Source organism: Delphinus delphis, chromosome 2, assembly GCF_949987515.2.
Source record: "Delphinus delphis chromosome 2, mDelDel1.2, whole genome shotgun sequence".
Taxonomy (NCBI): Eukaryota; Metazoa; Chordata; class Mammalia; order Artiodactyla; family Delphinidae; genus Delphinus; species Delphinus delphis.
In genome coordinates this window covers 158,251,045-158,278,387 of record NC_082684.1, presented here as the reverse complement: position 1 = coordinate 158,278,387, position 27,343 = coordinate 158,251,045, and the positions used below count along the sequence as shown (strand labels likewise).

At 48.2% G+C, this 27,343-nt stretch overlaps 1 protein-coding gene across 4 annotated transcripts in view; it reads left to right on the top strand.

Moving 5' to 3' along the window:
• UPF2 (UPF2 regulator of nonsense mediated mRNA decay) overlaps positions 1-27,343 on the top strand; it is a 211,336-nt gene that overhangs the window by 90,852 nt on the left and 93,141 nt on the right. For 2 of the 4 annotated variants that reach the window (XM_060006040.1, XM_060006039.1), the window contains exon 21: positions 316-436. In XM_060006040.1, coding sequence (XP_059862023.1) covers positions 316-436 — 121 coding nt within the window. Of the gene's footprint in view, positions 1-315; positions 441-5,674; positions 6,944-27,343 lie in introns of those variants that run through there. The other 2 variants (XM_060006041.1, XM_060006042.1) reach the window with 2 other exon arrangements.

The following is a 27,343-nucleotide window of genomic DNA, read 5'->3' as shown; positions in this document are numbered from 1 at the left end:
CTGGCTCCAAACACCGTGCTGATAGCTGTTGTACTAAACTGCTTCTTACGCTGTTTCACTGCCTCAGGACACTTAACGTCGTGGCCACATTGACTGTAAAGGGAGCTTTGGATGTTAAATGATACTCAAGAGCATGTCTCCTCTCTTGATTGCTCTTCTTGTACTTATTAATCATTTTAGTCCATATAATGGTTATTTTTCTTTAGTCAGCTACCTGACAGGACTAATAAACTTGATCTCCGTAGGGTTTTATTTGCTTCTTGGGAGTACATTTACCAACGTTAAATGCCTTTTCTGTTTTGCTCCTAATTCCAGAAATGCTGCAGTCTCTTGCCCAGCGGCCGGCTCCAGCAAACACCAATCGGGAGCGGCGGCCTCGTTACCAACATCCAAAGGGAGCGCCTAATGCAGATCTAATCTTTAAGACTGGTGGGAGGTAGGACGGTCTCTCTTATTTCTGCCTTAGCTATTTTTCATGGTGTCCATGTGAGCAAATTAGATAGTTGTGGATTATACCTAATGATCAAGGCCCAATGACTAGCAAAATAGAAAAGTGTTTGAGTTGTAGATATTTGAGTAAAGAAAACCTATTTATAAAATTGTTTGTTTGTTTTTTAATCTTAATTTCAGCCACACCAATCTTGGCTTTCACTTTTTCTGAGTGGGCTTCTTCGGATTTTTTAGTTTCCTCTTTTGAGGACTAGTTACAGATTAGTTTGAGAGAAGTCACAGGCTTTTTGTTAGAATCTCTCAAGCCAGTGTTATGTAATCATAGTGTTTACAAAAACTCAAAACCTGTTACTAGACTTTCAGTCATGCAGATTGAGTTTGTTTTGAGGTATTTTGTTTGTTTGTTTTTAAATTATAAAATATCCTGCTGGGATCTATGCCAGTTCTTCTTAAACTTGAGTTGCTTAATGTGAAATAATTAAAACTCTGGAAGGTATTTCATATAGAAGATATTGCCTAAGACCTCACTCATCTTGTTTTTAAAGTTGTTGAAAGTGTTGCTGGGATCTGATCTAAAGACCCGTACCTATCAACTTTGTTTTCTGTCTTGTGTTTGGGTTATTATCAAAAGTGACATAGGCTTTGTGCTCTTACTGGTCTTCCTTGGGGTATTTAGACTGAGGCTCTACAGCAGCCCTCAAATGTTGTCACCTTGTTGTTGGAGACAGGCGAGCAGGTGTAGAAAAGAGTGCTGGGGTAGAGAAATGGTCCACTGAGGAGAGTTAGTAGCATTGGAGAAAGCACAGATGTTCCAGCCTGTGTCTTCACTCACTAAGTATATTCGTGTTCCTGGTAACATTTTTCTTTGAACTACATGTTCAGACAACTCTAATCAAATTGCAGTTTAGGAAATTGGTTTGTCATTGACAGTTTAGGGATCTGTTTTTTAACAGCTATTGAGTGTAATTTTTTTTTTTTAGAAATGTACGTTACAAATGATGTACAATAGGCATAAGATATTAGGTTATTTTAAATTACCCAACCTTCATTAAAGTCCTTTAATAATACCTTTTATTGTGCTAAGACGTGGAACTGGCTAAGTTAAGAAAGAGGCCATGGAAATTTTAGTTTTCTCCTTTTACATTTTCTTAGAGTAGCTTTAAATATATACCTTTGTGTTCTTGGTAATGTCTGCTTCCTCTTTCTTATCTTGACATTTTTCATCAACTTCACCGGCCATATTGCAGCCTAACATCTCTGAACAGCATTGTTTCTATTAATTCCTAATCCTTTCTCAGTTTAGGTATTGTAACAGTAGCATCGTTTCCTAATTTTTCAATGTTTGCGTGACTTTACAGAATCAATAAATGTGACATTTGCTACATAATTACTATTTGCAGTAGGATTTGCTCCCCTCAGCTTACATTTCATCCAGCACCTTCCATGGGTTCAGTCCTGCACTATGGAAAATTCAGAAGTAGAAGACAGAGCCTTTACTCTAAGGGTTATAGTCCAGTTGAGAAACCAGGTCCAGGTACTTGACAGCTAATTCTTCCCTAGTCATGTATTTATTTAAAAAATCATTGATGGAGAGTCTAAGCACCAAGCATTTCTCAAGGAGTGTGGAATAAAATATGGGAAAGCAGGTGTATCAGCTTAAACATGCTGCTGTAGTTGTGTATATGAACACAGAGATGTGCCTTTCTTAGTTTGCTACCAGTTAGTCGTTTTTCAAAGTTCTTTGTTACCTTTCTGATTTCCTTCCCTCCCTCCAGCCCTGCAGGCAGCCAGACTTGGAACTGGCCACGCTGGCTCTCTCTCACCTCACACTCACTGTGCATCTGCCTCCCTGCCCCTTCCCTGACACCTTGGCCTTGGCCCGGCCGCCTCAGTGCTCCGTTCAGCCATCTGGGTGGCTGTCTTGGAGCGCTCTGCACATGGGCCCCCCTCTTCTGTCAGCACACTCTCTTCCCGTGACCTCTGCGGCTCTGCTGCCCTTCCTGGTCTTCTTCACTGTCTGCCTCCTCTGCTTGTCTCCTGACTCCGGGGTGGCCTTGCCTCCTCCTGGAAACACCCGTGCCCCTCAGGCTGGTCCTTGGCCCCTCCTCACTTACGCCGAGCGCTCTCGCAGGTGTCCCCTCCTGTGGCTCCATTACCAGCCAGGTCTCCAGCCCAAGCCTCCACTCTGGTTTCTGACCGTGCACCTGCTGTCTTCTGAACAACCACCTAGACGTCTCCCGGGAACTTCAACTTCAGCGTATCCCCGCCCCATCCTCTCCCCTCCTCTGTTCTCTAGCCCAGTGAACGGAAGCTCTGCCCTCGCAGTTGTCCAAACTAGAAAAGGAGGTTTTGTTTTTGACTCTTCCTCTGCATCAGTCTCTCTGTGTAGTTAATTAACAAATACCCTGATTCTACTGGTAAATGGCTTTCTCACACTGGCCCTGTTTATTCCATCTCCGCCATGGAGATCCTAGATCAAGCTACTGTCACCTCTCATCTGGATTACTGCCTGCAGCCTCCAGATATGCTTCTCAGTCTCCAATTTCAACCCCTTCCAATGCATCCTCTCTGCTCTCCCCACAGTGTTCTTTCTCAAGTGCAAACCTGCCGTCTGACCAGGAGTGAGCTCTTGTGCTTAAACCCTTCAGTGGCTCCTCGTGGCTTGTGGGATAAAAGTCCCAGCTCCTCAGTTGGTTAACACAACCCTGCATGATGGGGGTGCACTCCCCTTACTGGCTTTACCTCTTGCTATTTTTTCCCCTACTTCCACCCAGCTGGCCTTTTAGCTCTTCTAGTTATGCCCTTTTTTGCCTCCCTCTGTTTGGAACCCTTTTGGGCTCTTCCCCGGATGACTCCTGCTCCTCCGTCAGGTCTCCCCTTGAAACTCGGGAGCCTGACCTTGCTGCCCTGACTCACTGTGCTTTCCCAGACCTTGTTGTGCTTCGTCACCTGCTAGCTTGTCTCCATCCCCCAGGAGATTGAAGACTCAGGGCAGACATGAAGCCTTGTCTTGCTTTCCGTTATATCTCTTGGTGCCTGGCACATAGTAGATGCCCAGTAAATATTTGTTGAATGGACAGAGGGACTTCAAAAAAAATCTATGCTTAGTCATTTAACAAACTTTCTCCCTGTGTTATGCTCCCTAGCACCCTCATTCCCTTTTGTTTTCCTGATTTTGTGAGACTCCCACCTCTTGAGCTACTTGGCTTTACCTATTTTAAATCTCTTCCTCAAATAATGACTTGGGAAAAAGAAATCCTAACTTGTCCAACACTCTTGAAAATGGCCCTCTGTAAAGTCTTATGGTTTTATAGTCTTCTCAAAGCCAGTGCTCTTAAAATGCAGGTTCAGATGAACATTGTAGAGGAACAAGCAAATGTGTAAAAGTGAGTTTTTGAAGCCTTTCAAGTACCAAATGTTCTTTGCTATTTTTTAAACTTAAGTGAAGAAATGTAGTCACGTGGAAGAACGTTAGGTGATGGGTGGTGTCTTTTGGTAGTTTGGCTCCTCTTTATTTTCTTCTATTTTTAACGCTGGGCCAGACTCAATAGGAACCTGTGCGTCTAGAGCCGTGGTCCTTGGGTGTCTGCGTGCTGAAGTCCTGTAGGAAGAGGCAGAGGGGGGTTCTGTGAGTGAGGTCTGAGAAACTGTTTTCAATTTGACTCTTAACTTGGCTAGTACTTTTTTTAAAAAGATATTAAATTGTTGACATTATATGTCAGATAAAGGGAAATTTACTTGGAAACTGGTTATTAAAGCAGTTTTAAGTTTTTATTACTTGTAGATTTTGATAAGGCTCCCAGACATTAATTATAATGATTTTTATATTTTATAATCAGGATTGAAATAGGGCTGTAAGTTAAAATTTCAGTCCTTCTCCCTGGGCAGGAATGCTCTAAGAAGGAGTAAGCATTTGCTTATAATGAGTTAAAATGGCAGTAGCACTCTAAGTAATACAATTACCAAGGTGTTCTGTAGTGCAGGACAGGGTTGCTTTCTACCCTGTGAGTGTTGAATAAACTGTGAAACTCAGCATCTTTGGCAAGTGTTAATACTAATATGGTTTATATGCTATAAATTTGTGTGGATTATACCAGCGCTCCTCAAACTTTAAAATACCTATTTTAACCATCCTGACTCTTGTTAAACTGCTGGTTCTGATTAGTTTCTAACAAGCTCCCAGGCGATGTCAAAGCTGCTGGAGTGTGGACCACACTCTGAGTAGCAAGGGGTTATAATAAGTGTGTCTTATTTATCAAAGACTGTGAACGCTTTTCCTGTCATTCATTGCGTTTATCTAAAGTATTCTGTTTTAGACCATTGCTTTGTCTTGACATCAGGGGAGAGACTGTTTCTTTCTCTCAGAGAATACTTCTACTGACCTTTTCCCATTCAGTTCAGTTCTGCACGACTTAACGGATGTATCCAGCTGAAGATAGACTTTTCCGTATTTGCATTTTATTCTTTGAAAGTTTCTTGCTAATGCAACTTGCCTTGTGAGAGACAACCTGTATGAGTTTGCTAGAGCTGTCAAAAGAAAGCATGATAAACTTTGTGACTTAAACAACAGAACGGTTTGCCTCACACTTCTGGAGGCCGAAATCCAGGGTCAGGGCCGGGTTGGTTCCTTCTGAGGCTGAGAGGAGAATCCGCTCCAGGCTCCCTCCTGGCTTCTGTGCTTTGCCAGCAATCTTTGGCATCCCCAGGCTTCCACAGCACCGTCTGACCCATGTCTTCATCGTCACGTGGCGTTCTCCCAGGATGTTTGTGTCTGGGTTTCCTCCTGTTACGAGGACACAGTCACACTGGATCAGGGGCCCATCCTACACCAATCTGGCCTCATCTTAACAAATTATATCTGCAGTGACCCTGTCTTCAAATAAGGTCACATTCTGAGGTACTGCGGTTAGACTTCAACATGTGAATTTGGAGGGTACACCGTTCAGCCATGACACAAACCATGAATTTTCAGCATCTTAGAAAGTAGTTAACAGGAGAGCTACTGGGACCACCCCCTTCTGATCAGCATCAGAATTGCTCTTTTTAGTGCCCCTCCGCCCCCTGTTGTTTCTTAGTTCAGTAGGAGTTTGTGTGCTCTTTAAAAAGCACTGACTTGTCTGCAGACATCAGAGAATAGTGGCTGGGGCCTTTTTTAGGGGCCTTTTCTTGCTGGAGGGTCGTCCTCAGTCCTGGTTCTTTAACATTGCCCTGTTTGTGCCTCTAGGAGACGTTGATCCAGCAGCACGTGTCATTTCATTAGGTCCTGTATCTGATGTTGTGGATAGTGGAGTCCTCCAGCAATTGAATGAGAGCAGTGGACACATCTCAGCATGTCGGTCTAGAGAGTTGCGAATCTAAACCTGGGACAGGCTGGGGCCATGAGGCAGAAACAGCAGCCTCTGCCAACACCGGAACAAGCCGACGCTTCCAGATAAGGCAGAAAAGGCCTTTTGTAATGGAAATCACGCGAGGGTTCATCTTCTCTTGAGAATGCAGTCAAAAATGAGATGGTTGACTTGATTCCTGAGCAGTTACACCAAGAAGAGCGTCAGTGAGATGATTGAGCCGAAGAAGAAACGATTGTAATGGTAATGGTATGGGGGAAATGAACTTGAGTTTAAACTTGATTTGAGTTACAGTGTCTCTGAATTGAACATCCCAAGTTGGAAGAAGATACATTTGGGGGCTCCAGGACTATAGTAGCAAAGTATAGAGCAAGCAGTAAAATCTTCTAGTGAAAACTTACATGCAGGACAACAAAATGATGAAAGATATCCAAATACCAGATAATCCACCAGGAAGGCTTTTGTTTAGGAATTTGTTTCAAGAGGAACAAGGGATGAGGGAGAAAAATCAGTTTTACCCATCAGAGTCAGTAATGTAACATTGCCTACTAGGGTAAAAAGAAAATGTGAAGACGATTAGTGTACAAAGCATGTACCCAGATGGCTTAGGGGAGTCTGACACCAGCCTAAGAACAGGGATAGTTGAGCCCATTGTAAGTATCATTGAAAACAGACAGCGAACCAGGCAGATGTCACAGAAGATGGACGAAGGACAGCGAGAAGGGGATCCGGAGATTTTGTTGACCTTCATGGGTTTACAGCCTCTGTCTCTAAACAAAGTATGGAAACAGTAGAGCTTTTATTTTGCTTTTGTTTTTCTTTTGTTTTGTTTTGTTTTCCCCCCACTAAGTAGAAATGAGCATTCTTAGTCTGTTTCTGGCAATCTGTTAATTTATTAGGATAGTTGTCTTTCGTTTGCTTTCCGATAGGCATAGTAAATTTAGTTGAAGAGCACATCTGTATGCTACAACTTGATTACATCTTTTTTTCTAGCTATTTTGCATTTTTTCTTTTACCATGTTTCAGTTTCTGCATGTAGAATTAAATAAGAAACAAAACTTGTAAAGTTGTAACATTTCACATGGAAATGCTGCCCGATCTTCACCAGCTTCAGAAATCTGACCTTTGCCGATGCTGCAATAAAGTGTTGTAATTTAGATTTGGTGTGGTTGTGTTTTATTTGGTTTGGGTTTTGGAAACCTATTAAATGGGTAAATCAGTATCTTCCACGGTCATCACTATTCTTTATAAAATAGTCTCAGAGATGATTTCTTTAGCATTTCACTAGTATTGTTGCTCTCCCTTTAGCATCTGTTACTTGCATTGTTTTCCTGGGTTCCTGAGTTAGTTACCTTTGGGGTCAGTACAAAAAGTAGCCAGTGGAGTCCAATAGAATAAACATTTTTAGAACAGGCTTGAAGCTGGTTATGATGGAAAATGCTGGTACAGCGCAGTCTAGCCTGGGGTGGTGTTTATGATCTTACCCACGTGTGTGCCGCAGGGCTGATAAACGCCTCTGTAAGGCAGGTGGTTCAGAAGGGAATTGCGAGAACCGTCGTTTTCAATTTCTTTCCAGGTGTTTATTCCAAGGCTGGCTGAGACAAATCCAGAAGGCATGAAGGAAGTTTCAAAACTCGACTTAATTCTCTTAACCCTATTTTCCAACCCTCATCGCCATCTTCCTTGCTGACCTGTGTCCTATTTCTTGCTATTCGGTGTTGAGGAGAATGGTTTCCAAGTTTTGTCATGTTTATATTGTTTCCAAGTTTAAATTGTTAGAGGGAACCAGGGGTAATTCTGTTGTGTATCATGCACAAGGCAGAGAATATCTGAAAATCAGCTGTGATAATTCACCTTCATTCACTTTTCATCTTTCATCTGGAATAAACAAGGTCACTAGCAGGTGTAACCATAAAGGAAGTAGACCAAATAAGATGGGGTGCAGCACTGCGCTTTATTCCGTTAGATTTCTGTAGCAGAGATCGGTTACTGGTGACCAAAAGATTAGTGACACGTAAGATAGGTTCTGTTTTAACCACCAAGGAGCTTGCTTATATTTAAAAACATAAATAAGGGGGAAAGCCTGCTGGATTTTGGAGAAGACTGATTCTCATAGCTGGTCAGTCTTTTGGCCTCTTTCCCCCACCTTGTGATCCACCAAAGGTAAGCAAAGATGTGAAAAAACCTGATGTTTGCTGTCAGACTTCTCCCTTTGATCCTTTGATGCCTTTTGGGGGAACAAATAAGCTGAGAAGGCCTCTAGGCAGCCCAGGGGTCACTCTCCCAGTGAGTCTCTGCACTTGCCTACGAGAGCCGCCCAGGCCCTGTGAGCTCATACCCCATAGAGTACCTGACCTGTGTGAGACTCGGGGGCTGGACAGATAGCACACAGCAGCTGAAAGAGCCCAACAAGGAGCCAGACTAGAAAAGGCAAACCACATAAGCAGGACGCGGCAATACCAAAGGGGAGAGCATGGCACAGGACCCCGAGAGACCTGGTTAGGTAGTAATCCTGGAACACGTAGAATGTTAGTCCTGGAAGAAACACTCATTTTGCAGATGGGGAGTCATCCTGAGCAGTGCGGTGACTTAACTTTCAGCGTAGTGAGATCAGTCATTGGCGGTATCAGAATTTTTGTGATTAGCAGAAATAACTTGTTGTAGAAAGGAAATAGGCCCAGAGTGGTGAGGCCAACAGCAAAGAGAGGTGTAGACCTCAGATTTCCTAATAACTCCAGCCATATCATAGAATATCTTTGGAATACTCATAATGGAAAACCTGGGATAATTTTTTTTTAAGACAAAATATCTTCTTATAAAAGGCAGAGATGAAATGTATCTCAGGTTCCCTTCTAAAATGGTTTTAAAATTTTGTGTGCTTGGACCGGGGTGGGGGGTAAACCTCCAGCTATTCAGAAGCTCTTTCATTTAGTTGCAAATGAAAGAGACCCAATTTGAATTCACTTAAACTCACAGGAGATTATTGTAAGGATCCTAAAGTTTGCAACCAACATGAGAATATTGTTGGGCTTTAAAGATACCTAAATGCAACCAGAATCCTCCGGTGTGTGTGCTTTCTGCTCCTTGTAGTCTGCTCAGGTGTGCCATAACAGCATACCACAAAGCAGCAGCTTAAACAGCAGACACTTATTCCTCACAGTTGTGGAGGCTGGAAGCCCAAGCACGGCTTCTGGTGAGGGTTCTGTTCTTTGGCTTGTAGCCAGCACTCTCACGTGGCCTTTATTCTGCATCCCTGGTGTCTCTTCCTCATAAGGACACCAGTCTTATTGGGTTAGGGCCCCACCCTTCTGACCCCATTTAACCTTAGTTACCTCCTTAAAGGTTCCATCTTCAAATACAGTTACATGGGGGCTTGGGCCTTCAACCTATGAATTTTGAGGCGGGGCACACTATTCAGTCCATAACACTCATTGTAAACTTGGCTGCCAACAGCTCCTGAGTTTTAAATCTTGCAGCTACAGAAACAACTTGATGGACAGTGCAGCCAAGTCTGCATACCCACAGATCTGCTGGTCCATCCTTGGATCTGTGGTCAAGGAGGCAGGTTCTGTGAAACCATAGCCGCTCAAGCAGGAGCCTTAAGAATTACCTGGGGGGGCGGGCGCTTCCTACACTCAGTTATCCATAATTGGGGTTCTCAGATTTTAAACATGAGGTTTTCCACATAGCTATACATTTATTTCTAAAGTTTGGATTTTAAAGAACTCCAAATGTTTTATCTGTACAACCTCTCATTAAAACATCTCATTCCCTCTGTGTGGCTGGCACCAGGGTATAGCTGCCCCACCTCTGTCTAGTGCTCTTCCCTAGACTTGTTTTGAATGAAAACAGAATGGAGGTGGAATCAATTTTAAAATATTTAGCATGCTATATAAGTAAAATCATGTTTTTGGCATTCTTATTTAAATGCAATTTTTTTTTTAAACCTTTGGACAAAGTACAAGGGACAGTCAGCCATCTTCTGTTATCTCAGTAGAAATTCTTCTTTCCGGAGGAGTAACTTTGGAAATTGTTGGATTATTACTCAAATGTTTGTTTCCTTGGAAGCGGTTCTAGTTTTATAGTTATTGGGGAAAGCATTTCAAATTCTGCTGAGTGTGTGTGTGTATGGTGTACAGGTGCTCATGCTATTACCCTGTCTTTGGTTTCCTATTGATACTGTATAGTCAGTCTGATTAGATTCATGGATTTAAACATTTAGATGAATACTTGGTGACCATGAGAAGGGAAAGATTGATTGACCCCATTCTGTATACCAGGCACTGGGGATACAGAGGTGGGGAAAGAATCACTGCCCCCATGGGACTGATGTTCTAGTAGAGGAGACAGACAAGAAATGTGAAAAATTCCGTGAAATTAAGTGATGGTATCTGTAAAGTGCTTAGCTCATCACGTGGCATATAGGAAGGGTCCATCTGATGGTGGCTAGTGTTACTATGACACCTTTGCATATGCCGTTTCCTTTGCCAGAAATGTCCTCTCCTTACTGCCTGGCTGTGCTACTGGCCTTCCAAGATGTAGTTCAAGCTTCGCCTCCTCTAGGAAACCTTGCTGTCCCCTCATCCCTGATTTAATTTAGATGCTTTCCTTGAGCTTCATCAAAGGGACCTCTGCCTGCCCACCTGCCCCTGGCAGGGGGATGAGGTTAATTGGAGGGTGGTGCTCAGTGACTGTTCTGCAAGAGGCATGCAGAGCCCCTTGATAGGAGTACCAGGCTAGGACTGGGGGACCCTGTGCGGTGCTCAACATGTGCTTCCCCCGAACTATGGGAATTCTCAGGGAATCTGCTCCACCTCAGGAAGTGTGTGTGGCCACGTTCCCAAACACCTCCCCTGCCATGTCTGCAACAGGACTTCCGTGCTCGAAGGTGGGATTTTTTGCCAGGCTTCTCTGAGGGGGCATCGGCAATGGAGAAGAAGCAGACAGAGCAGAACAGGCAGCGGATTTGCAAAGAGAAAGCAGAGTTGTCCTCAGCTTAATCAGGTTGACCACCTGCTTGTGTGTGTAGCAGAAAGGCACTTAGGGCTGGTTCACTATGACTTCTGTGTACATGGGGGCCACTGACTGAACACCGAGCCTAGGAAGGATTGTAAGGAATGGCCCAAATCCCCCAGTAATTTATAATCTTGTTCTAAGCCACGCACAGAATGTGCAGCCTCCCATGTCGGCCCGGGGCCATCATGGCGCTGCCCCTGCCTTGATTCTGGTGAGGTGGGGGGCGCTGGCGGGGGAGCCACACAGAGCGACCCGGGGTTCTGCTCCTGCCACTTCTTGGGTAAGTTTCTTAACCGAAGCCTCACTGATGTCATTTGTGCAATGAGAATCAAATGATGAATTTTCCAGGGTGGTCGTGAATGTAAAGCATTCACTCAACACGTACCACGTGCTTAGGCTGACGTCCCCGTGACACACAAGGCAAATCCTGCTTCTATGGAGTTTCCGTTCTTGGAGGGAGAGACACATAGGAATGAAAAATTAAGAAAAATATCAAAATGAGAGAAGCTGAGATGGATACTGCAATGCCGAAGGCCCTTTTCTGGGATGGGCTTAGCTGTAGGCGCAGGAGGGGGCCTGCGGAAGCCCACGTGAAAGGGCTGATGCAGCAGGAGCAGGAAGGCCTGGCATCCTCGGCCCAAGTCAGGACAACCCAAGGGCCAGTCCAGCTGTCGATAAGCCCACATCACAGCCGCCTTGCCCCTCTGCCCGTGTTGCCGGCTCCCCTCCACGGCAGTTGGTCCCAAGCGTGCTCCCTAATGAACATCGCGTGCTCTAACCTCCTTCCCAGGCTCTGCTTTCCTGAGACCCGACTGCAGCCCAAGTGCTGTGCAGGGAGAGGTGCCATGACTGGTGGCCCCTCGAGATTGACCCCCCCAGATGGCAAGGATCAGCCCCTGGAAGATACACATTCCAGACAAGAGGTCAGAGAGGGAGGGACGAGCATGGCCTGCTTGAGGAATGGAAGGAAAAACCAGTGAGAGGTGGACGCAGAGCTTTGAGAGGCAGGGCCCGTATCAGAGAGGACTTGTAAGCCAGAGGGACACGTGGATTTTCTTCTGGGTGTGATACGATTGATTTGCTGACTGTACAGGATCATCTGGCTGCTGAGTGGAGGTCAGATTGTAGGGGCTAAAGTAGAACTGGGGGGACCTGGGAGCAGGGTATGGCCAGGGCCTGGCCAAGAGACGATGGGGTGGTGGCAGAAAGAGGGGGCAGATTTCCCAAGTAGAGGGGAGAGGGTAGGATGTCCTGGCCTGCACGGTTGTGGTGGTGGGGCCTGGGAGGGAGGGACGGAGGGAGTGGGTGCAGCCCGTCCCCAGGTGCTGTCATTCACGGAGCGGGAGCTGCCGGCAGGCTCCCACCCGTCTCCCTTCGAGGGTTTGCATGATGTTTTCACAGGCTGCCAGGGAAAACGGCCACTGCCAAATGCACCTGGTTTCTGGAGACTTCCTCGTCTGCAGGTGGGCAGGCAAAGGTCTCGGCCAGAGAGCTGAGACCGTGACGTTGCCCTGGGCAAGTGGAGGGGGGCCCCGGGGCCTCTTCTCCAGGAGTGCTGTCCAGCTGTGCTTTTGGAGCGCAGGCCCTGGGCCTGGGCCGGGTGAGGAGCAAGGGGACCCTCCCACCGGCCCCGTGCACACTGGTGGGACGGGGCCGACTGTAAACGGTTGTCTTTCTGTTCTGCCTGACCTGGATTTTCCTTTCCTTTTTTTTTTTAAATCTGACTTTTGTTTGTTTGCTTTGCATTGTTTCTGAGAGACTCTAGAGAGAGACCCAAGGCACCCGGGCTGGTGGCTGCACACCCAGGTCAGGCTGGGACTGCCCGGCCGCAGCCTCCCCTTGGCCCTCCCAGAGGCCCGGGCCTCCTTCTGCAAACCCCCAGCTTCCCGAAGCCTCAGCACCAGGCAGACCTCACCCACCCGGGGCCTCTCTTTCCCTCCTCTTTACCACCCCGTGCTGTAGGAACTGGGAGGCACCATTGGCCCACACGGCCCCCCTCAGGAGGAAGCCATCTGGTCACTCCCTCGGGAGCGGCGGAGGGTGGGAGAGAAGATCTGTGTATTTAGGTCCCTAGAGCCAGCAACGTGTGACTTTGGTGTCTTCCATGGTCCACTGGGGTTTCTGCACCAGCTCCCATGGTGTTCCGTGCCTGCTGCTCTAACCTGCAAACAAGCACAGAGAGCCAGTGCATGAAAGCCAGGTCACCCTGGGTGTTACGGGGAGAGGAATTCTAAAATAACTACAGAATCCCTAATCCCATTTTACTTTTTAAAAACTTTTTATCTAGAAATAATTACAGACTCACCAGAGGTTGCAAAAATAGTCGAGCCCTGCAAACCCTGGGTCCAGCTTCCCCCAGGGGTGACATCTTATATGATGATAGTACAATATCAAAACCAGGAAACCGACATTGGTTCAATACTGGTAACTAGACTATAGACCTCATTCAGTTTCCACAAGTTTTTACACATGCACGTGTGTGTGTGTGTGTTTCTACAGAATGGGATTCCATGTGTAGATTTGTGTAACTCCACCACCATCAAGATACAGAAATGTTCCAGCACCACAAAGGAACTCCTTCCTGTGTGCTACTCCTTGACCCCTGGTGTATTAGTGTTCTTCAGAGAAACAGAACCAAAAGGATAAAAAGAGATGAATATGGGGATATTTTATAATAGGAGTAGGCTCATGTAATTATGGAGGCCAAGATATCTCACGGTCTGCCATCTGCAAACTGGAGAAGCAGGAAAGTCAGTTCTTCAGTTCATCCCAAGTCTGAAGCCCTGAGACTCACTCTTGAGTCAGAAGGCGAGAACCAGGGGCACCCATGTCTGGGGTCAAGAGAAGATGGACGTCCCAGCTCGAGCAGAGAGAGCAGGCGCCCCTTCATCCACCCTGTTCTCTTCACGCCCTCAGTGGACTGGCAGATGCCCACCCACATGCGTGAGGAGGATCTTTACTCAGTCCACTGACTCAAATGTTCATCTCTTCTGGAGACACCCTCACAGACACACCCAGAAATAATGTCACACCAACAACCTGGGCATCCCGTAGCCCAGTCAAGGTGACACATAAAATTAGTCATCACACCTGGAAATAACTAACCTGGTTTCATCTGTATAGTTTTGTCATTTTGAGAGTGTTATGTAAATGAAACTGCACAGTATGGATCGATGATGGATTTATGATGCCCTTGAGATCCATCCAAGTCGGTGCATGTGGTTCCTTCTTATTGATGAATGGTACCCCAGTGTATGGATGTCCCAGAGTTTAACCACTTACCCACTGAAGGACATTTGGGTTGTTCCCAGTTTGAGGCTATTCTGAATAAATCTTCTATGAATACTTCTGTACAAGTTTTTAAAAAATTTTGGTAAAATACACATAAAATTTACCACTGTAACCATTTTTAAGTGTATAATTTAGCATGTGTATAGGTTTTTGTATGGATGTAAGTTTTCACTTCTCTGGGATAAATGCCTAAGAGTATAATTGCTGGATCATGTGGTAAGTGCATGTTTAGTTTTTTAAGAAACAACTGCCAAACTATTTTCTGGAGTGACTATACGATTGTCTGTTCCCACCAGCAATGTAGGGGAGATCCAGTTGCTCCACACTGCTGCCAGCATTTGGTCTTATCACTGTTTGTTTTTTTTTTTATTTTACCTGCTATAATCAGTGTGTACTGGTATCTCCTTGTTACGATTTGCGTTTCCCTAATGGTTAATGATGGTAAGCACCTTTTTATGTGCTTGTTTGCCATTCATAGATCCTCTTTGGTGAAATGTCTGTTCATGTCTTCTGCCTTTCTAATTTAATTAGAAGCAGGGCCAAACGTTTGTGTATTTATTGCATTTGTGTTTTCGAGTTTTGAGAATTCTTTAAATTCTTTTACAGATTCCAGATATAAGTCAGATATGTGGTTTCCAAATAATTTTTCCCAATCTGTAGCATGCCTTCCATCCTTTTAAAGGGGTCTTTTGCTCAGCAAAAGTTTCAAATTTTGATGAAGTCCGACTTATCTTTTTTTTCCATAAATGATTCTTTTGTTATCATGTCTGATTACTCTTTGTCTAGCCCTAGATATCAAAGATTTTATGTTGTCCTTCTTTCCTAAAAGTTTAATTGTTGTATGTTTTACATTAGGTCCATGATCCATTTTGAGTTAATTTTGGTGTAAGGTGTGAGGTTTAGGATTTTTTTTAGCCTATGCATGATCAATTGCTCCAGTGCCGTTTGTTGGAGAGGCTGTCATTCTCTATTGGGTAGCTTTTGCACCTTTGTCAAGAAAACCACAGAACCTACCGCGTGGGTCTATTTCTGGGTTCTCTCTTCTGTTCCATTGATCTCTGGGTCTGTCGCTTCACTAATACCACACTGTATTACTGTTTGGTGAGCTCTGTGGTAAGCCTTGATATCAGGTAGAGTGATTTCCACCCACTTTATTCTTTGTCAAGCTTCTTAGCTGATCTAGTTCCTCTGCATATAAATTTTAGAATAAGCTTGTCTTTGTCTACAAAAATATCTTGCTGGGATTTCCATAGGAATTGGCATTATTATTTTTGAGCTACTGTGAATAGAACTGTTTTCGTAATACCATTTTCAGATTGTTTATTGCTAATATCTAGAAACGCAGTCTATTTTTTTTACACTGGTCTGGTATCCTGTGATGTTGTTTGACCCAATTAGTTCTAGTAGCTGTTTAGTGGATTCCTTAGGATTTTCCTTATACAGGATCATGTCATCTGCAAATACAGTTTGACTTCTTGCTTTCCAATCTGGATGTGTTTTCTTTTTCTTACCTGATTGCACTGTCTAGAATCTCCGATACAGTAACCAGTAGAAGTGGTGGGAGCGGACATCCTTGCCTCGTCTTAGGAGAAAGCATTCTGTTTTTAACTGTGTAATATAATACAGAGAGCACCACATACTGGCCAAGTACCAGAGTCCTGAGAAGGGGGGGTGGGGGGTGGGTGAGGACATCTGCTTCCCGAGGAGACGGGTTGGGAGGAAGATGAGCTCACCGAGGTCAGGAAGTCTGTGAGTTTGTCCCGACATTCCAGTACGGGAACTGACAGCTGAAGAGGACGGACTCAGCACTGCTGATGCTGTTGCAGGCTTAGCTATGCTTCCCTGACAAGGTCGACCTCCTCTCCCTCCCCACCACGCCCGGGAATGAGACAGCCAGACGGCCTCTAAGGGTCCTGTGCCCTCACAGGCTGCATCTCACTCCCCGTCACTCCAGGGGGGCAGGGGCAGGCAAACTGAGAGGCTCCCAAATGTTCCAGGGAAGAAAGGTAGGACCAAGCACCTGAAACTCTTGCCCCAGTGGGGATCCTGTGGACCTTCTTCCCCTATTAGGAACCTGACCTTCATTAATCCATTCACTTATTTAATGCATTTGTCTGATACCTGCTAGGTGCAAGGCATCTTTTGAGTCGTGGCATGGGATGAAATAGACTAGCAAGGTCCTTATTCACCAGACACTTATAATTTACAACAGAGGGATGAGTCTCAAATGCTTATACTTTAGAAACAATGTGATCCCTGGGACGGGAGAGGCATAAACAAGTGCTATGGTCTTTCGGAGAAAGGAAACTGTGTGTGTGTGTGTGTGTGTGTTGGGAGGTGTGGTTAGGGCAAGTGGGATGGGGGTTGTTACCAGTAGGGGGGGCATAGGCAAGCTGAACCCTAAATGATGTAAAGAATTTTGACAGATGACTGGCAGCAGCTTTGGGGACACCCTAGAGCTGAAAACTCTCATATGCGCATGACTCGCCTGAGGGCTTGTGAAAATTCCGATTCTGATTCCGTGGGTCTGGGAAAAGACTTGAGAGTTCTGACAAGCTCTCAGGTGAGGCTGATGCGCGGGTCAGAGGGTCACCCTGAGTCGCAAGAGTGTAGAGAACGTCTGATATGATTTGGCTGGAGAACAGTGGGAGGGAAGGAGAGCAGAACTGGAAAAGTAGGTGGGGGCCAGATTCCAGGCTGAGGAGTTTGAACTGTATTTGGCAGGCAGTGCACAACCTCTGAAGGTATTTGGGTCATGAAATGAACCAAGCTGGCTGTTAGGAAGATTAGCCCGGAAATTACTCAGTGGAGAGATGGAGCGGGGGCAACTAGAGGGACAGTGATTTGTCATACGCCCATGTATCCATCCACCCACCCACCCGTCCATCTACCCACCCATCTACGCATCTACCCAACATCTGTCTGCCATCTGCTTACATTTGTTAGACGCATATTATTCTCCAGACCCTGGGGAAGGATGGAGAAGGCCCAGTTTTCCCCTGCAGGGATCCCAGAGCCCAGTGGGATTGATGAACCTGTGTTATGTGTGCAGGTGCTATGGGAGCACAGAAGAAGTGGGTGGGTGAGGGGCTTCATGAGGAGGGGACCCTTGACAGCTTTTGAAGAGCAGTGGGAGTTACTTGGATAAAGAAGAGTCCAGTTGGACTCTCCCGGTTAGAGGGAGCCACTCAAGCAAAAGCCGGAGGTGGGCAGCATGTGGTGCTTGTGTTTCACGGCTGTGAGCCTGGGGCTGATGGGGTGTGGTTTTCAGCCGGCGGAGGCTCCAGAGGTGCAGTGGGGTCCCTGGCCACCAAATAATAGGGACTAGCTTTGGTTATGATGGGACTAGTTCTGAGATGGCTCTCAGAACTGATCAGAAGGTTGAAGAACCAGCTTAGGCAGGTACCCAAGGTCAGGCTGTGTCTCCCCACCTCTCTGAGGATTGTCTCCCAATGGGTAGGGTGTGGTCAGCCACAGCACAGGGCCCACTCTCGGAGGCCGTAACCGTGACTGGAGTCTGTGGATGCTTATGTGCCCAGGCACCGTGCTCAGAGCTTTCTTTACACAGGCCAGTAGCCCTGGGAGGGGTCCCCTCTGTAAGGACAAGGAAACAAGGCTTGAAGAGGTTGGTGGCTTGCCTGAGGTCACCCAGCTAATGGGGCCTGGATGAAGCCAAGTCGGCTGCTCTCCAGAGCCCAGAGCTGTAACCCACTGAGCAGGAGAGGGAAATGGAAGGGCCAGCCCAGTGGGGACCACCCAGGGCTCTGGTGATGTGGGGAGCTGACCACGACCTCCACCAGGAGGCAGAAGAGGGGGTGCTGGGGGTGTCACTGTGACGGGCTGGAGGAGAGGGTGCTAAATGGGGCCTGCAGGAGGCGGGGAGATGCTGCAGTGGCTGCTCGGGCTCCAGGGGTGCGAGAGGTGCTCCAGATGGCACCAAACTGAACTGTAGTCCACTTGCCTGGGGTGCAGCAGAGCCAGTCTTCACCACTGGGTTGTGGTGAAGGAAAGTACAGCCTTTATGTCAAGACTCCAAACATGGAGAACAGGCAGCTCACGCTCAGAAGACCTGAACTCCCTGATGGCTCTCAGGGGAGGGGTTTTAAAGGTGACGTTTGGGGTAAGGGTTGCGGCTCGTGGACTTTCTTCTGATTGGTTGGTGGTGGGGTAACAGAGTGATGGTTCAGGAATCTTAATCATCAACCTTCTGGTTCCAGCCAGTATGGGGTCTGCATGTTTGGGGGGGGGGGCTGGGTGTGTCTTAGTTTCTGCAGAACAACTTGAAGATGTGCATCAGATTGTTATGTGTATCCCTTGAGGAGGAACTAGGACTCTGTTTCATAGCTGAACTCTTGTCATTACTTTTCTTGCTTATCTGCTTTTCCTTTGTTTCTGCATTCCCTCACTTCCCTAATTAGTAACTGCTTGAGTTTGCTCTTTGGAACTCAGGGAAGGCCTAGGAGACTAAAGCCTTTTCCTACAAACAAGAAACGGAGACATGGAGGGGTTTTTGTACCCAGGAGGACTCCACAGGGTCCTGCTCAGTTTCACAGAGAGGTCTCAGGGCTGCGGGAGCCAGAGGCCTGGCTTTAGAGCACTGTGGCCGGCTGTGGACCAAGGGAGTGTTACTTAAGATCGTAACCAGAGGATGGGTGTCTGTTAGCCAAAGGCCTTGGTTGCCTCTTTGGGCCAAAAGACGCAACCAGCAAGGTTGGGAAGGAGGTCACCAAACAGACATGGCAGTAGTGCTTGGCATAGAGGTGACCTGGAGGTGGGGATGAGGGATAGAAAAGACACCAGGAGAAGGATACTGCCAAATGAAGTCACCACCCCTACACAGACAGGCACACACACACACTCACTCTCTCTCTCTCCCCCTCTCTCTCTGATACCCCATCCCTTCAGCCCCTCATGGGCTCTGAGGAGCCCTCTGAGGTCTGGAGGCCTTTACTAGCAAAGAGATTGGGGTGGTGTCTGGGGGCAGGTGAAAGATGGCAAAGATCTACTCCTGAAAGAACGCTGTGGAAGCAGAAACTCACTGCCAGAGATGACATCAAAGACAGAGCCCCCGTAACCCCCAGAGGCAGGGACTGGGAGTTGCTGAGTTTCCCACTGGGGTTCCAGCCATCTTACTGACTCCAGGATGGCAGAGGGGAAGGGCCTGTCTGCCTGGGCTGCCATAAACAAGTCCCACAGACATTTGTTTCTCACAGTTCTGGAGGCTGGAAGTCTAGGGTCAAGATGTTGGCGGGGCCGGGCCCTGGTGAGGCCTCTCTCCTCGGCTTGCAGTCAGCCACCCTCTCACGGACTTTCCTGTGTGCATTTGTGGGAGTGAGAAAGGGTGCTCTAGTGTCTCTTTCTCTTCTTATAGGGATCCCAGCCCTGTTGGATCAGGGCCCCATGCTAACAACCTCATTTCACCTTGGTTACCTCCTTCAAGACCCTATCTTCAAATAAGGTCACATCGGGGGTTATTTGGGGCCTCAACACATGAATTTAAGGGGACATAAATCATTTGTAAGAGAGCCTAAGAGACCCTCTGGTCCAGCCCCCTTATTTTAACCGATGAGGACACTGAGGCTCAGAGAGGTTAAGTGGTTTGCTTAAGGTCACACAGTTGGCTGGCAGCATAGCCAGGACCGGAAGTCAGGCCCATCATCTTCCAGATGTGTGGAGGAAGGGACAGTGTCTTCTAGCTGTTGAGGGTGTGTGGTGAGGCCTGCGGAGGCGTGCCCTCCAGTACCAGCCCTCTGTTTATGTGAGACAGGAGCAGAGGGGAATAGGCCCACCCAAAACCATAAGGATTTAGCTCAGACCTCAGAAAGGCTTCCTGTTTGAAAAAGTGGGGAGTCACTGCCACGTATGGCCAGTGGCAGTTATGGGGCTTCTTCCTCTGAAAGTGGCGGAAAGGTGGGCAGAGGGGCAAGGGGATGGACTTATAACTGCTTCAACCTCCTCCTAGACTTAGGATTCTTTGATGACAATTAGGGAACTACTCAACAGGAACCACATGAATCCGAAAGTCTTGCCAGGAGGAAATAGTCACCGAAAAAAATCACTCTCTGCATACCTTTGGCCCAGCAGCCCGACCTTGGGGGTGAGGGCAGGGCCTGGGCCCTTGCAGGGCTGTTTACCTTGGTTAGGCAATGCAGATAAGTGGCCTTGTTTGTGTTTGCAGACGGGGCCAGCATTTGGGTGGGCAAGGTCAGGCCAGAGTGACAGGAGCTGTGGGAAGCCGGCTGGGCTCAAGGTCAGGGGCTGAGGCTGAGGCTGGGGCTGGGGGAGGGGAGGAGCGGCCGCAGCCCAGCTGAGAGGCCCATCATCCTCTCCCTGTCCGCCCTCTGCTCTCCTGGCCTGCTTGCTCTGTGTCAATTCCCTCTCTCTCTCTTAATCTCTCCACAACCCACCCTTGATAACAACGTTCTGTACTGACCCAGACCCAAAAGGCTTTTGTTTTTTTTTTTTTGAGAAAATGATGTCTTCATTGAAAAATGAATTTGGGCAATCCCTTTCAGACCCACAAGTGCCATTTTTAGGAAAATATGGAATTCTGAGACCTGCCCTGTCGGGTAACAAAAAGAGCATTTGCCTCTCTGAGCATTGTCACTCCTGACTTGTGATGGGAGAACACGGTCTCTGGAGAGGCCTGCTCTTAGTACAGCCTTATTGTGACCTGTGCGCAGTGTTTTCTGGCTCCGTGTGGTAAAACTGTAGCCCCCTGGAGAAGAAGAGTCAGGAAGGGCATCTGTGGTGGGGTGGAGTTGGGGAGGAGGGGGCTGCTGTCTGCTGCTGAGGTCCCCGCTCGCCCCCAACCAAGCCTGTGCAGCCACAGCTAAACCACATCTTCTCTATAAAGAGGTTCCAAGACTTTTAGAACACACACCTCTTGGTACCTGTCACTGCATTGGGAGAAAGCCATGCTCTGTGGCGCCCCATGCTCCACCCCCCCGCCACGTCCTCTATGGACCTGCTGGCCAGCAGAGCAACCGCCGGGCCTGGTGGGGTTGGCTGGCTTTATTTTGGCCGTGCCCACCCTTAGTGGGCAGGGGTGGGGAATGAGGGAGGGAGTGTCACGTCCAGTGATGGTGGGACCCAGGTTTTGGTTCAGTTCCGACTTCAAACACTCGGCCCCACAGCACTGGGAGGCAGCCCTGGGTGGAGACTGTTGATTTGAGAAGAGCGGTCAGTGGGCACATAGCCCTCGTTCCCTGGCACCTGGTTTACTAAAGAAATGAGTGCATTTAAGACCAGAGGGGCCTCTGTGGATGGAGGAAGGCCCTGCTTCCTGCTGAAGCGGCAGAATCTGTTCCCATCCTAGGGCTCTCCTTTAACTGGGGTCAGGGTGCCTCTACGAGCAGGGTGTGACCTCGCCTCGGCCCTCAGGTCCTGTTCTGTGTGTCACTTATATCTCAGGGCTGCTGGGCTGGAGGCTGTAACCCCTTCTGATGAGCTCTTGTAAACTGTTGACCTACATCTACCCAGCTGGGGACAGGATATTTGCATGGTGCCCCTGACCTGGCCAGCTGACCTCGGACGTGGGGATGTAGCCTCACCAGCCTGTGTGTCCCCGGAGCATCCTCATCCCACCTGCAGGGCACTGGGGTGGGGGACAGCAGATGGCAGAAGATGGGTTTTGTGCCCAGTGTTGCCCGGTCACTTTCTGGCTCTGTGACCTTGGACCTTGGTCTCTCTAACCTTCAGCTTCCTCATCCTTCAGCGGAGATAATAAAGGAACTACTGCACAAGTTTGTCACAAGGAGGAATTAAGGTGACCCACGTCCAGACCTTAGCATGGGAGCTCCTGCTGGGTATTGGTCAGAGCGCAGCCCACCTGAGGTGGAATCACGCCCGAGGCCGAGATGCCCGCTGCTTACTCGGCAGTGAAGACAGCGAGTCTGTGTTTGGACGTGAGGGTGTCCAGGCTCAAACTGTACGGCACAGTCTTACCTCCGAGGGACCCTTGTTGGCCCTAAACAACAAACTCAGCTTGAATAAGTGGACTCCGTGCCCTCTCCCGTCACAAACTCAGCCAAGGGGTGTCAGGGAGACCCCCTTCCTTCCCAACAGGCCCAAAGTCATCCTCAGCTGAAAGGGCTTCTGGGGTCCCAGCGATGCACGGGACAGGCTGCTCTAATCTCAGTCTGAGCCCCTTCCTGAGACTCCCGAGAACTGGGTGTGTAGCTGGCAGCCAGTGCAGCAGCCGGAAGTGAAGACAGCGCAGGGAACATTCCGGCAACCCATCCTCTGGGCCCTAAGTGTGAATTTCTAGCCTGGCCTGGAAGTCACCTCTTGGGTGGGTCCGGCCACCCCGTATCAGGGCCTTCTGCTCCCCAAGGGCAGGGCCCTGGGCAGCCCAGAAGCTGAGAATTAATGTGGAGCCAGAGGTGCCTGGAGATTGAAAGGATCTCCCGGGCTGATCAATACTGTGGCCTGAGCTCCCAGCCAGGTCCCAGTGGGTCTTGGTCTCCCTGGGGCTTCCATGCAGCCCTCTCCTGACCAGGGGCTCAGAATGGAATGTTCTGGGGCCAGCAGGTGTGTGACAAATGCTACAAATGCTTGCTCACTGATGTCAGAGGATCAGGGCTGGCCCTGTGCCAGACGTAGAGGTGAAGGCTGACTTTGCTAATCCCAGCTTTCCTCCCTCCTCTTTGTACCTTCTGCTGCCCTTACACATCCTGGGCCTCTCTTCCTTTCTCCTCCTTCCTGACCTTGAAACTTCTCCTCTGGAAAGCGGAGTGCATTTAGACTACAGTGTAAATGACTGGCAGCCCTTCAATGCTCTGCCACCCCTCTTTCTCTCTATCCTTTTAACAAGCTCCACATGGCCTCAGTCTTGGGCTTCTGAAACTGGGATCATGAATCTCTGGGGATACCTGGTGATGCTCCAGGGGGGCAGACAAAGCCAGAGGATAAGCCGCTGCACCTCCCTGGAACATCCATTTTATTCGACGATGAGAAAACAATTATCTATGAAAGTAAACATAGGTGTGTTATAGAGTAGGAAAACTTTGCCTGGATTTTAAAGACAAAACAGAGTCTACTCTCCATATGCAGTAGTTAAATTTGTTTCCTCAAGGCTCAGAGGAGCATAGTTCCCACCTGATTACTCTAGCCATGGACTGTGGGAACATCCCGTGATGACAAGACAGCCCCTCCCGGTCATTTACCATCTTGTCGACAGGTTGGTAAGTCTTGCTCTACAAGACTTACACGCTTCTCTGTACATTTAAAGAATATTTTTGAGATGAAGTTTAGACTTCATGTAAGTGTAAAACCCATGTTACCCTTACACAGAGCTTTAAGGGCATCCGCCGGATTGCCCTGTGTTTCTGAGCACGTGTTTACTTAAAGGTTTAAAAGTTTTAAGAAGTACAAACCTGACTGCACCAGGTGTAAAGCTCTGAGCAATCACAGGTGAAAACTGTTCATGAAACCTTGGAGAGCACAGGCTACAAGGACAAAATAAAAGTACAAGGAGCACGAAGGTGGACTTGAGAATATGAAAGAAAAAGGAGAAAGCTTGGAAATTGGGAAAGAGGGCCACTACCAGGAAGTCACACAGAAGAGCTGGACAGGGAGAGTTGGGGGGCTGCGTGAAGGCTCTCGGCTCTGCAGCAGCCCGGACCCTGTCCTCCTTATGCCTCTACCATCTGCCTCACATACGCCCCGCATCTCTAGAGGGGGAAAGTTCCCTAGAGTGCAGCTGTCTCAAAGTCAAAGCCACAGCAGCTGACTTTTGCGAGAATCTGCTTCGTTTTCCAAAGTTTATATTTGCTCTCTGATGACTTTTGCTGCAATGAGATTGCTCTGAAGATTCCCAGTATTATAATCAGTCAGTGGATGCTGGAGGAATGAGATGAATCACGCTGATGGTGAGATGGGTGAATGAGGAAGTAGACACGGTAGTGTTTTGTTAAGGACTGCTTCCTGGAACCCGGGCAAGGATGGACCTCGCCCTTGGGGGCACTGGCGTCACCCTTTGGAATTCCCTCTCTTTCCTCCTGAAATCCCCTGGTGTCCCAGCGTGCCTCCGTTCAGTGCCCCTCGGCACCCGTGGGCTCCAGGACTGATGGTGATGACATTCCTCGTGATGCCCGAAGGGCTTCCCGGACTATTGCTCCCCACCCAAACCCTTTGATTCTAGCGTGCACCAGGCACCCTTCCCACCTCCCTCTGTCCTTGGCTGCGTTCTGTCAGTCACGTGGGTCACAATTGGCCACAACACAGCATAAAGGGCAGGAAAGCCCCACAGGCCAGTAAGGCCCTCACAGGCCCATCTCTGGATTGAGAGTTTGTGTGAATTCTCTGGGGGGGCAATTGGGGATAATCATTTGTCTCCCTCCTATATGTAGAGAAGCCAGACCCAGGAAAGCAGAGTACAGAAACGAAGGAGAACACGCGTACACAGAGAACCTTCTAGAGATGCAAGACATTCACCGTCAGTGTCCCTTGCTCAGCGTGGGAACAGTTTCCTCACCTACACGCATGGGGAAGCGGAGGCCCTGAGAGGTGGAGGAATAGGCTGGTGCTCACAAGGACCAGCCCACCGTGGCTGTCCCGTCCTATCCCATAGGCATGGTGATCTCCGTTTTATAGATGGGAAACCCAGACAGAGAGACACCAGGTAACCCCCAAGCTCAGGCCCAAGCTCATAAACGCTGGAGCCGGAACTGGAGTCTAGGAGTTCTGACTCCAGAGCCCGTATAGTTCACTGCCGTGCTGTACTGCCTTCCAGGCCACAGGGCTTTTAAACACAGGACTCCGAGTTGCCACGTCTCTGGCCTCTGCCAAAGGGGTCCTGAATGCCCAGTGTCTGAGGCCACATGGCGCCTCCCTCGTACAGAAGGATGCTCCGAGTGGCTCAGCCAAAAAACAAAGGCAGGGATGCAGCTGCCAGGCATGTGTGCAGCTGTCCCCTCAGCCTGGCCTCCGAGGGCAGTATCCCCGCTGTCCCCAGGCATCTGCCTGGGAAACCTCTATTCAAGCTTAAGGCAGATTGTCTTTTCTAAAGATGACTGCCTTCTTTGATTTGATGTCTCAAGTAGTTTGACTTTAGGGGAAAATGCTGTAAGAATCTCCAGCCTGGTGTCACATCTGTGTTTCTGGAGCCAGCCCACCTGTGCTCTCACATCCCAGCCACGAGACCTTAGCAGCTTTTCTTGTTTCTCCTTCTGAAGGACAAGCCCGGCACTCTGGCGTCCAGCTCCGTCTGGGCCGGGTGCAGTGAGGGAAAGTCGGTCTCGTGGGGCCTGACCCCTCCAGGCACAGACAGGACGGTCTCTCATGGTCAAGGGCCAGAGCGGCGCGGGCAGCCTCTGTCAGACAGCACGTGTGTCTCCTGTCTCCATGCCTGCTTCTTCCAGAGACACCTCCCCTGAAATAAACGTCTTTGTCTCATTGTCCTTTCGTAGGTAATATCCACCTGTCTCCCGGAGCAGGCTTTTCCTGAGGGATTCCTTCTCCCCTGAGCCCTCCCCCATGGGCTGCAGCGGGAGCTCTTCTTGCTGGGAGGACCTTGAAAATGGGCGGAAGTTTCCCCAGCCGTCTGGGTTGAGCCCTGACCATCAAGTGCACGCCTAACTCCTATTATTTTTTTCTTTTCTGCTTTCCATGTGGCAATTTCCTGGTCAGAAAAGGACTCCAGGGTGCAATGCAGGGTCAGAGTGGAAGTGGGGCTCCATGGAAAGGTGCGGGGTGGCCGCCCCGCGCTGTTCTCCCCACTGTCTCTTCCTCCAGCCCCACTCATGGAATGAGCGACCAAAGGCCCATCGCACTACCTGCTCTGTCGCAACCATCTTGTCTGTGAAACGGGGGCAAGAAACCCTTCCAGCCCCCGGGTGAGGGACCAGACTGTCTGATCTCTTGAGTTCCCTGCCATCTCTGAGACCTGCAGTTCTGTGAGACTGATTCATTAGAAACAACCTCACACTTTTACAGAAAAGTGGCAAGTACGGTATAGATATTTTTCCAGAAGCATTAGGGAATAAACTGTTGACATGATGGCCATACCCCTGAATACTTAGGTGTGTATTTTCTACACACAAGGACATTCTCCTCCACCACTACCATCAAATGAAGAAGTCAGTCTGTCCCGTTCCTACCATTCAGTCTTCCCAGTAATGTCCACTGTACCAAAAGGTCCAGTACAGGATCCTGTTTCCCATTTAGTGGTCGCATCTCTTTGATTTCCTTGCCTGGGAGGCGTTCCTCAGTCTTTGATTGATTTACGTGATCTCAATGCTTTTGAGCATCACAGACTCAGTTGTTTATAGAATGTCCCTCAGTTTGAGTTTTCTGGTGTTGCCTCATGCTTAGATTCAGCGTCTAAATCTTGGTAGGAACGGAAGTGTGGTACCTGTTCTTATCGCTGCACGATTTTCCATTTGTTCCATCACTGATGGAACCGACCCCTGATTAAGGTCTGTCTGCCGAGCTTCTCCACTGATGTTAGTTTTCGTTTCTAATTGTTAAGTGTTTTGTGGGGAAATACTTCGAAACTATGTAACCTAACCAGTTACTCGTCAAATAATTATGGTTAATAACAGGTAAATATAACTCATTAATGTAATTAATCAGTTAACATACACGTGGACTTGTGGTTTCCTATTTCATCTGGTGGGTTATGACTCATTATTATCATTATTTATCCTGATGCTCAAATCATCCGAGATCTTGTCCACGGGAGCCCGTTCAAGCCGACCTCTGTGTCTTTTTGACATGTCCCCATCGTTCTTTGAGCACTCACTTCCTCACTTTCTGGCACAAGCATATGTTCTAGGCGCATCTTGTGGTTTCCAGTCCCAAGCTCTGGAACTGGCCATTCCTCCCAGGAGCCCTGACGCTTTTTAGTGAAGAATGAATGGTGACAAAGACTCTCCTTGGTCTAACTTACATCATGCTCCTCTGAGCCCTCTGCTCTGGGCTCGACTTTGGGCTTCCCTCTTTGTGCTTGGAGAATCCAGTGTGAGCAAGAACCGTGCCAGGTCAGTTTACCTAAATAGCCCCCCTTGGTATCTAGCCACGCTCACTATGTGATCAAATTCCTCATCCCTAACCTGGTTTCCTATCACCCAGCCTGGCTTCAGCAAGAGTTGTGTTGAGCTGTTGTAGCCTGAACACCCCTGACATTTCCCCTTAGTGATGTTCCGTCCTCTGACCCCCACTCCTGGGATATAAGCTCGTCTGATCATCTCCCACTGTAGGAGCGAGTGGCTCACCTCCCATCTCTAACAAGTGTCATG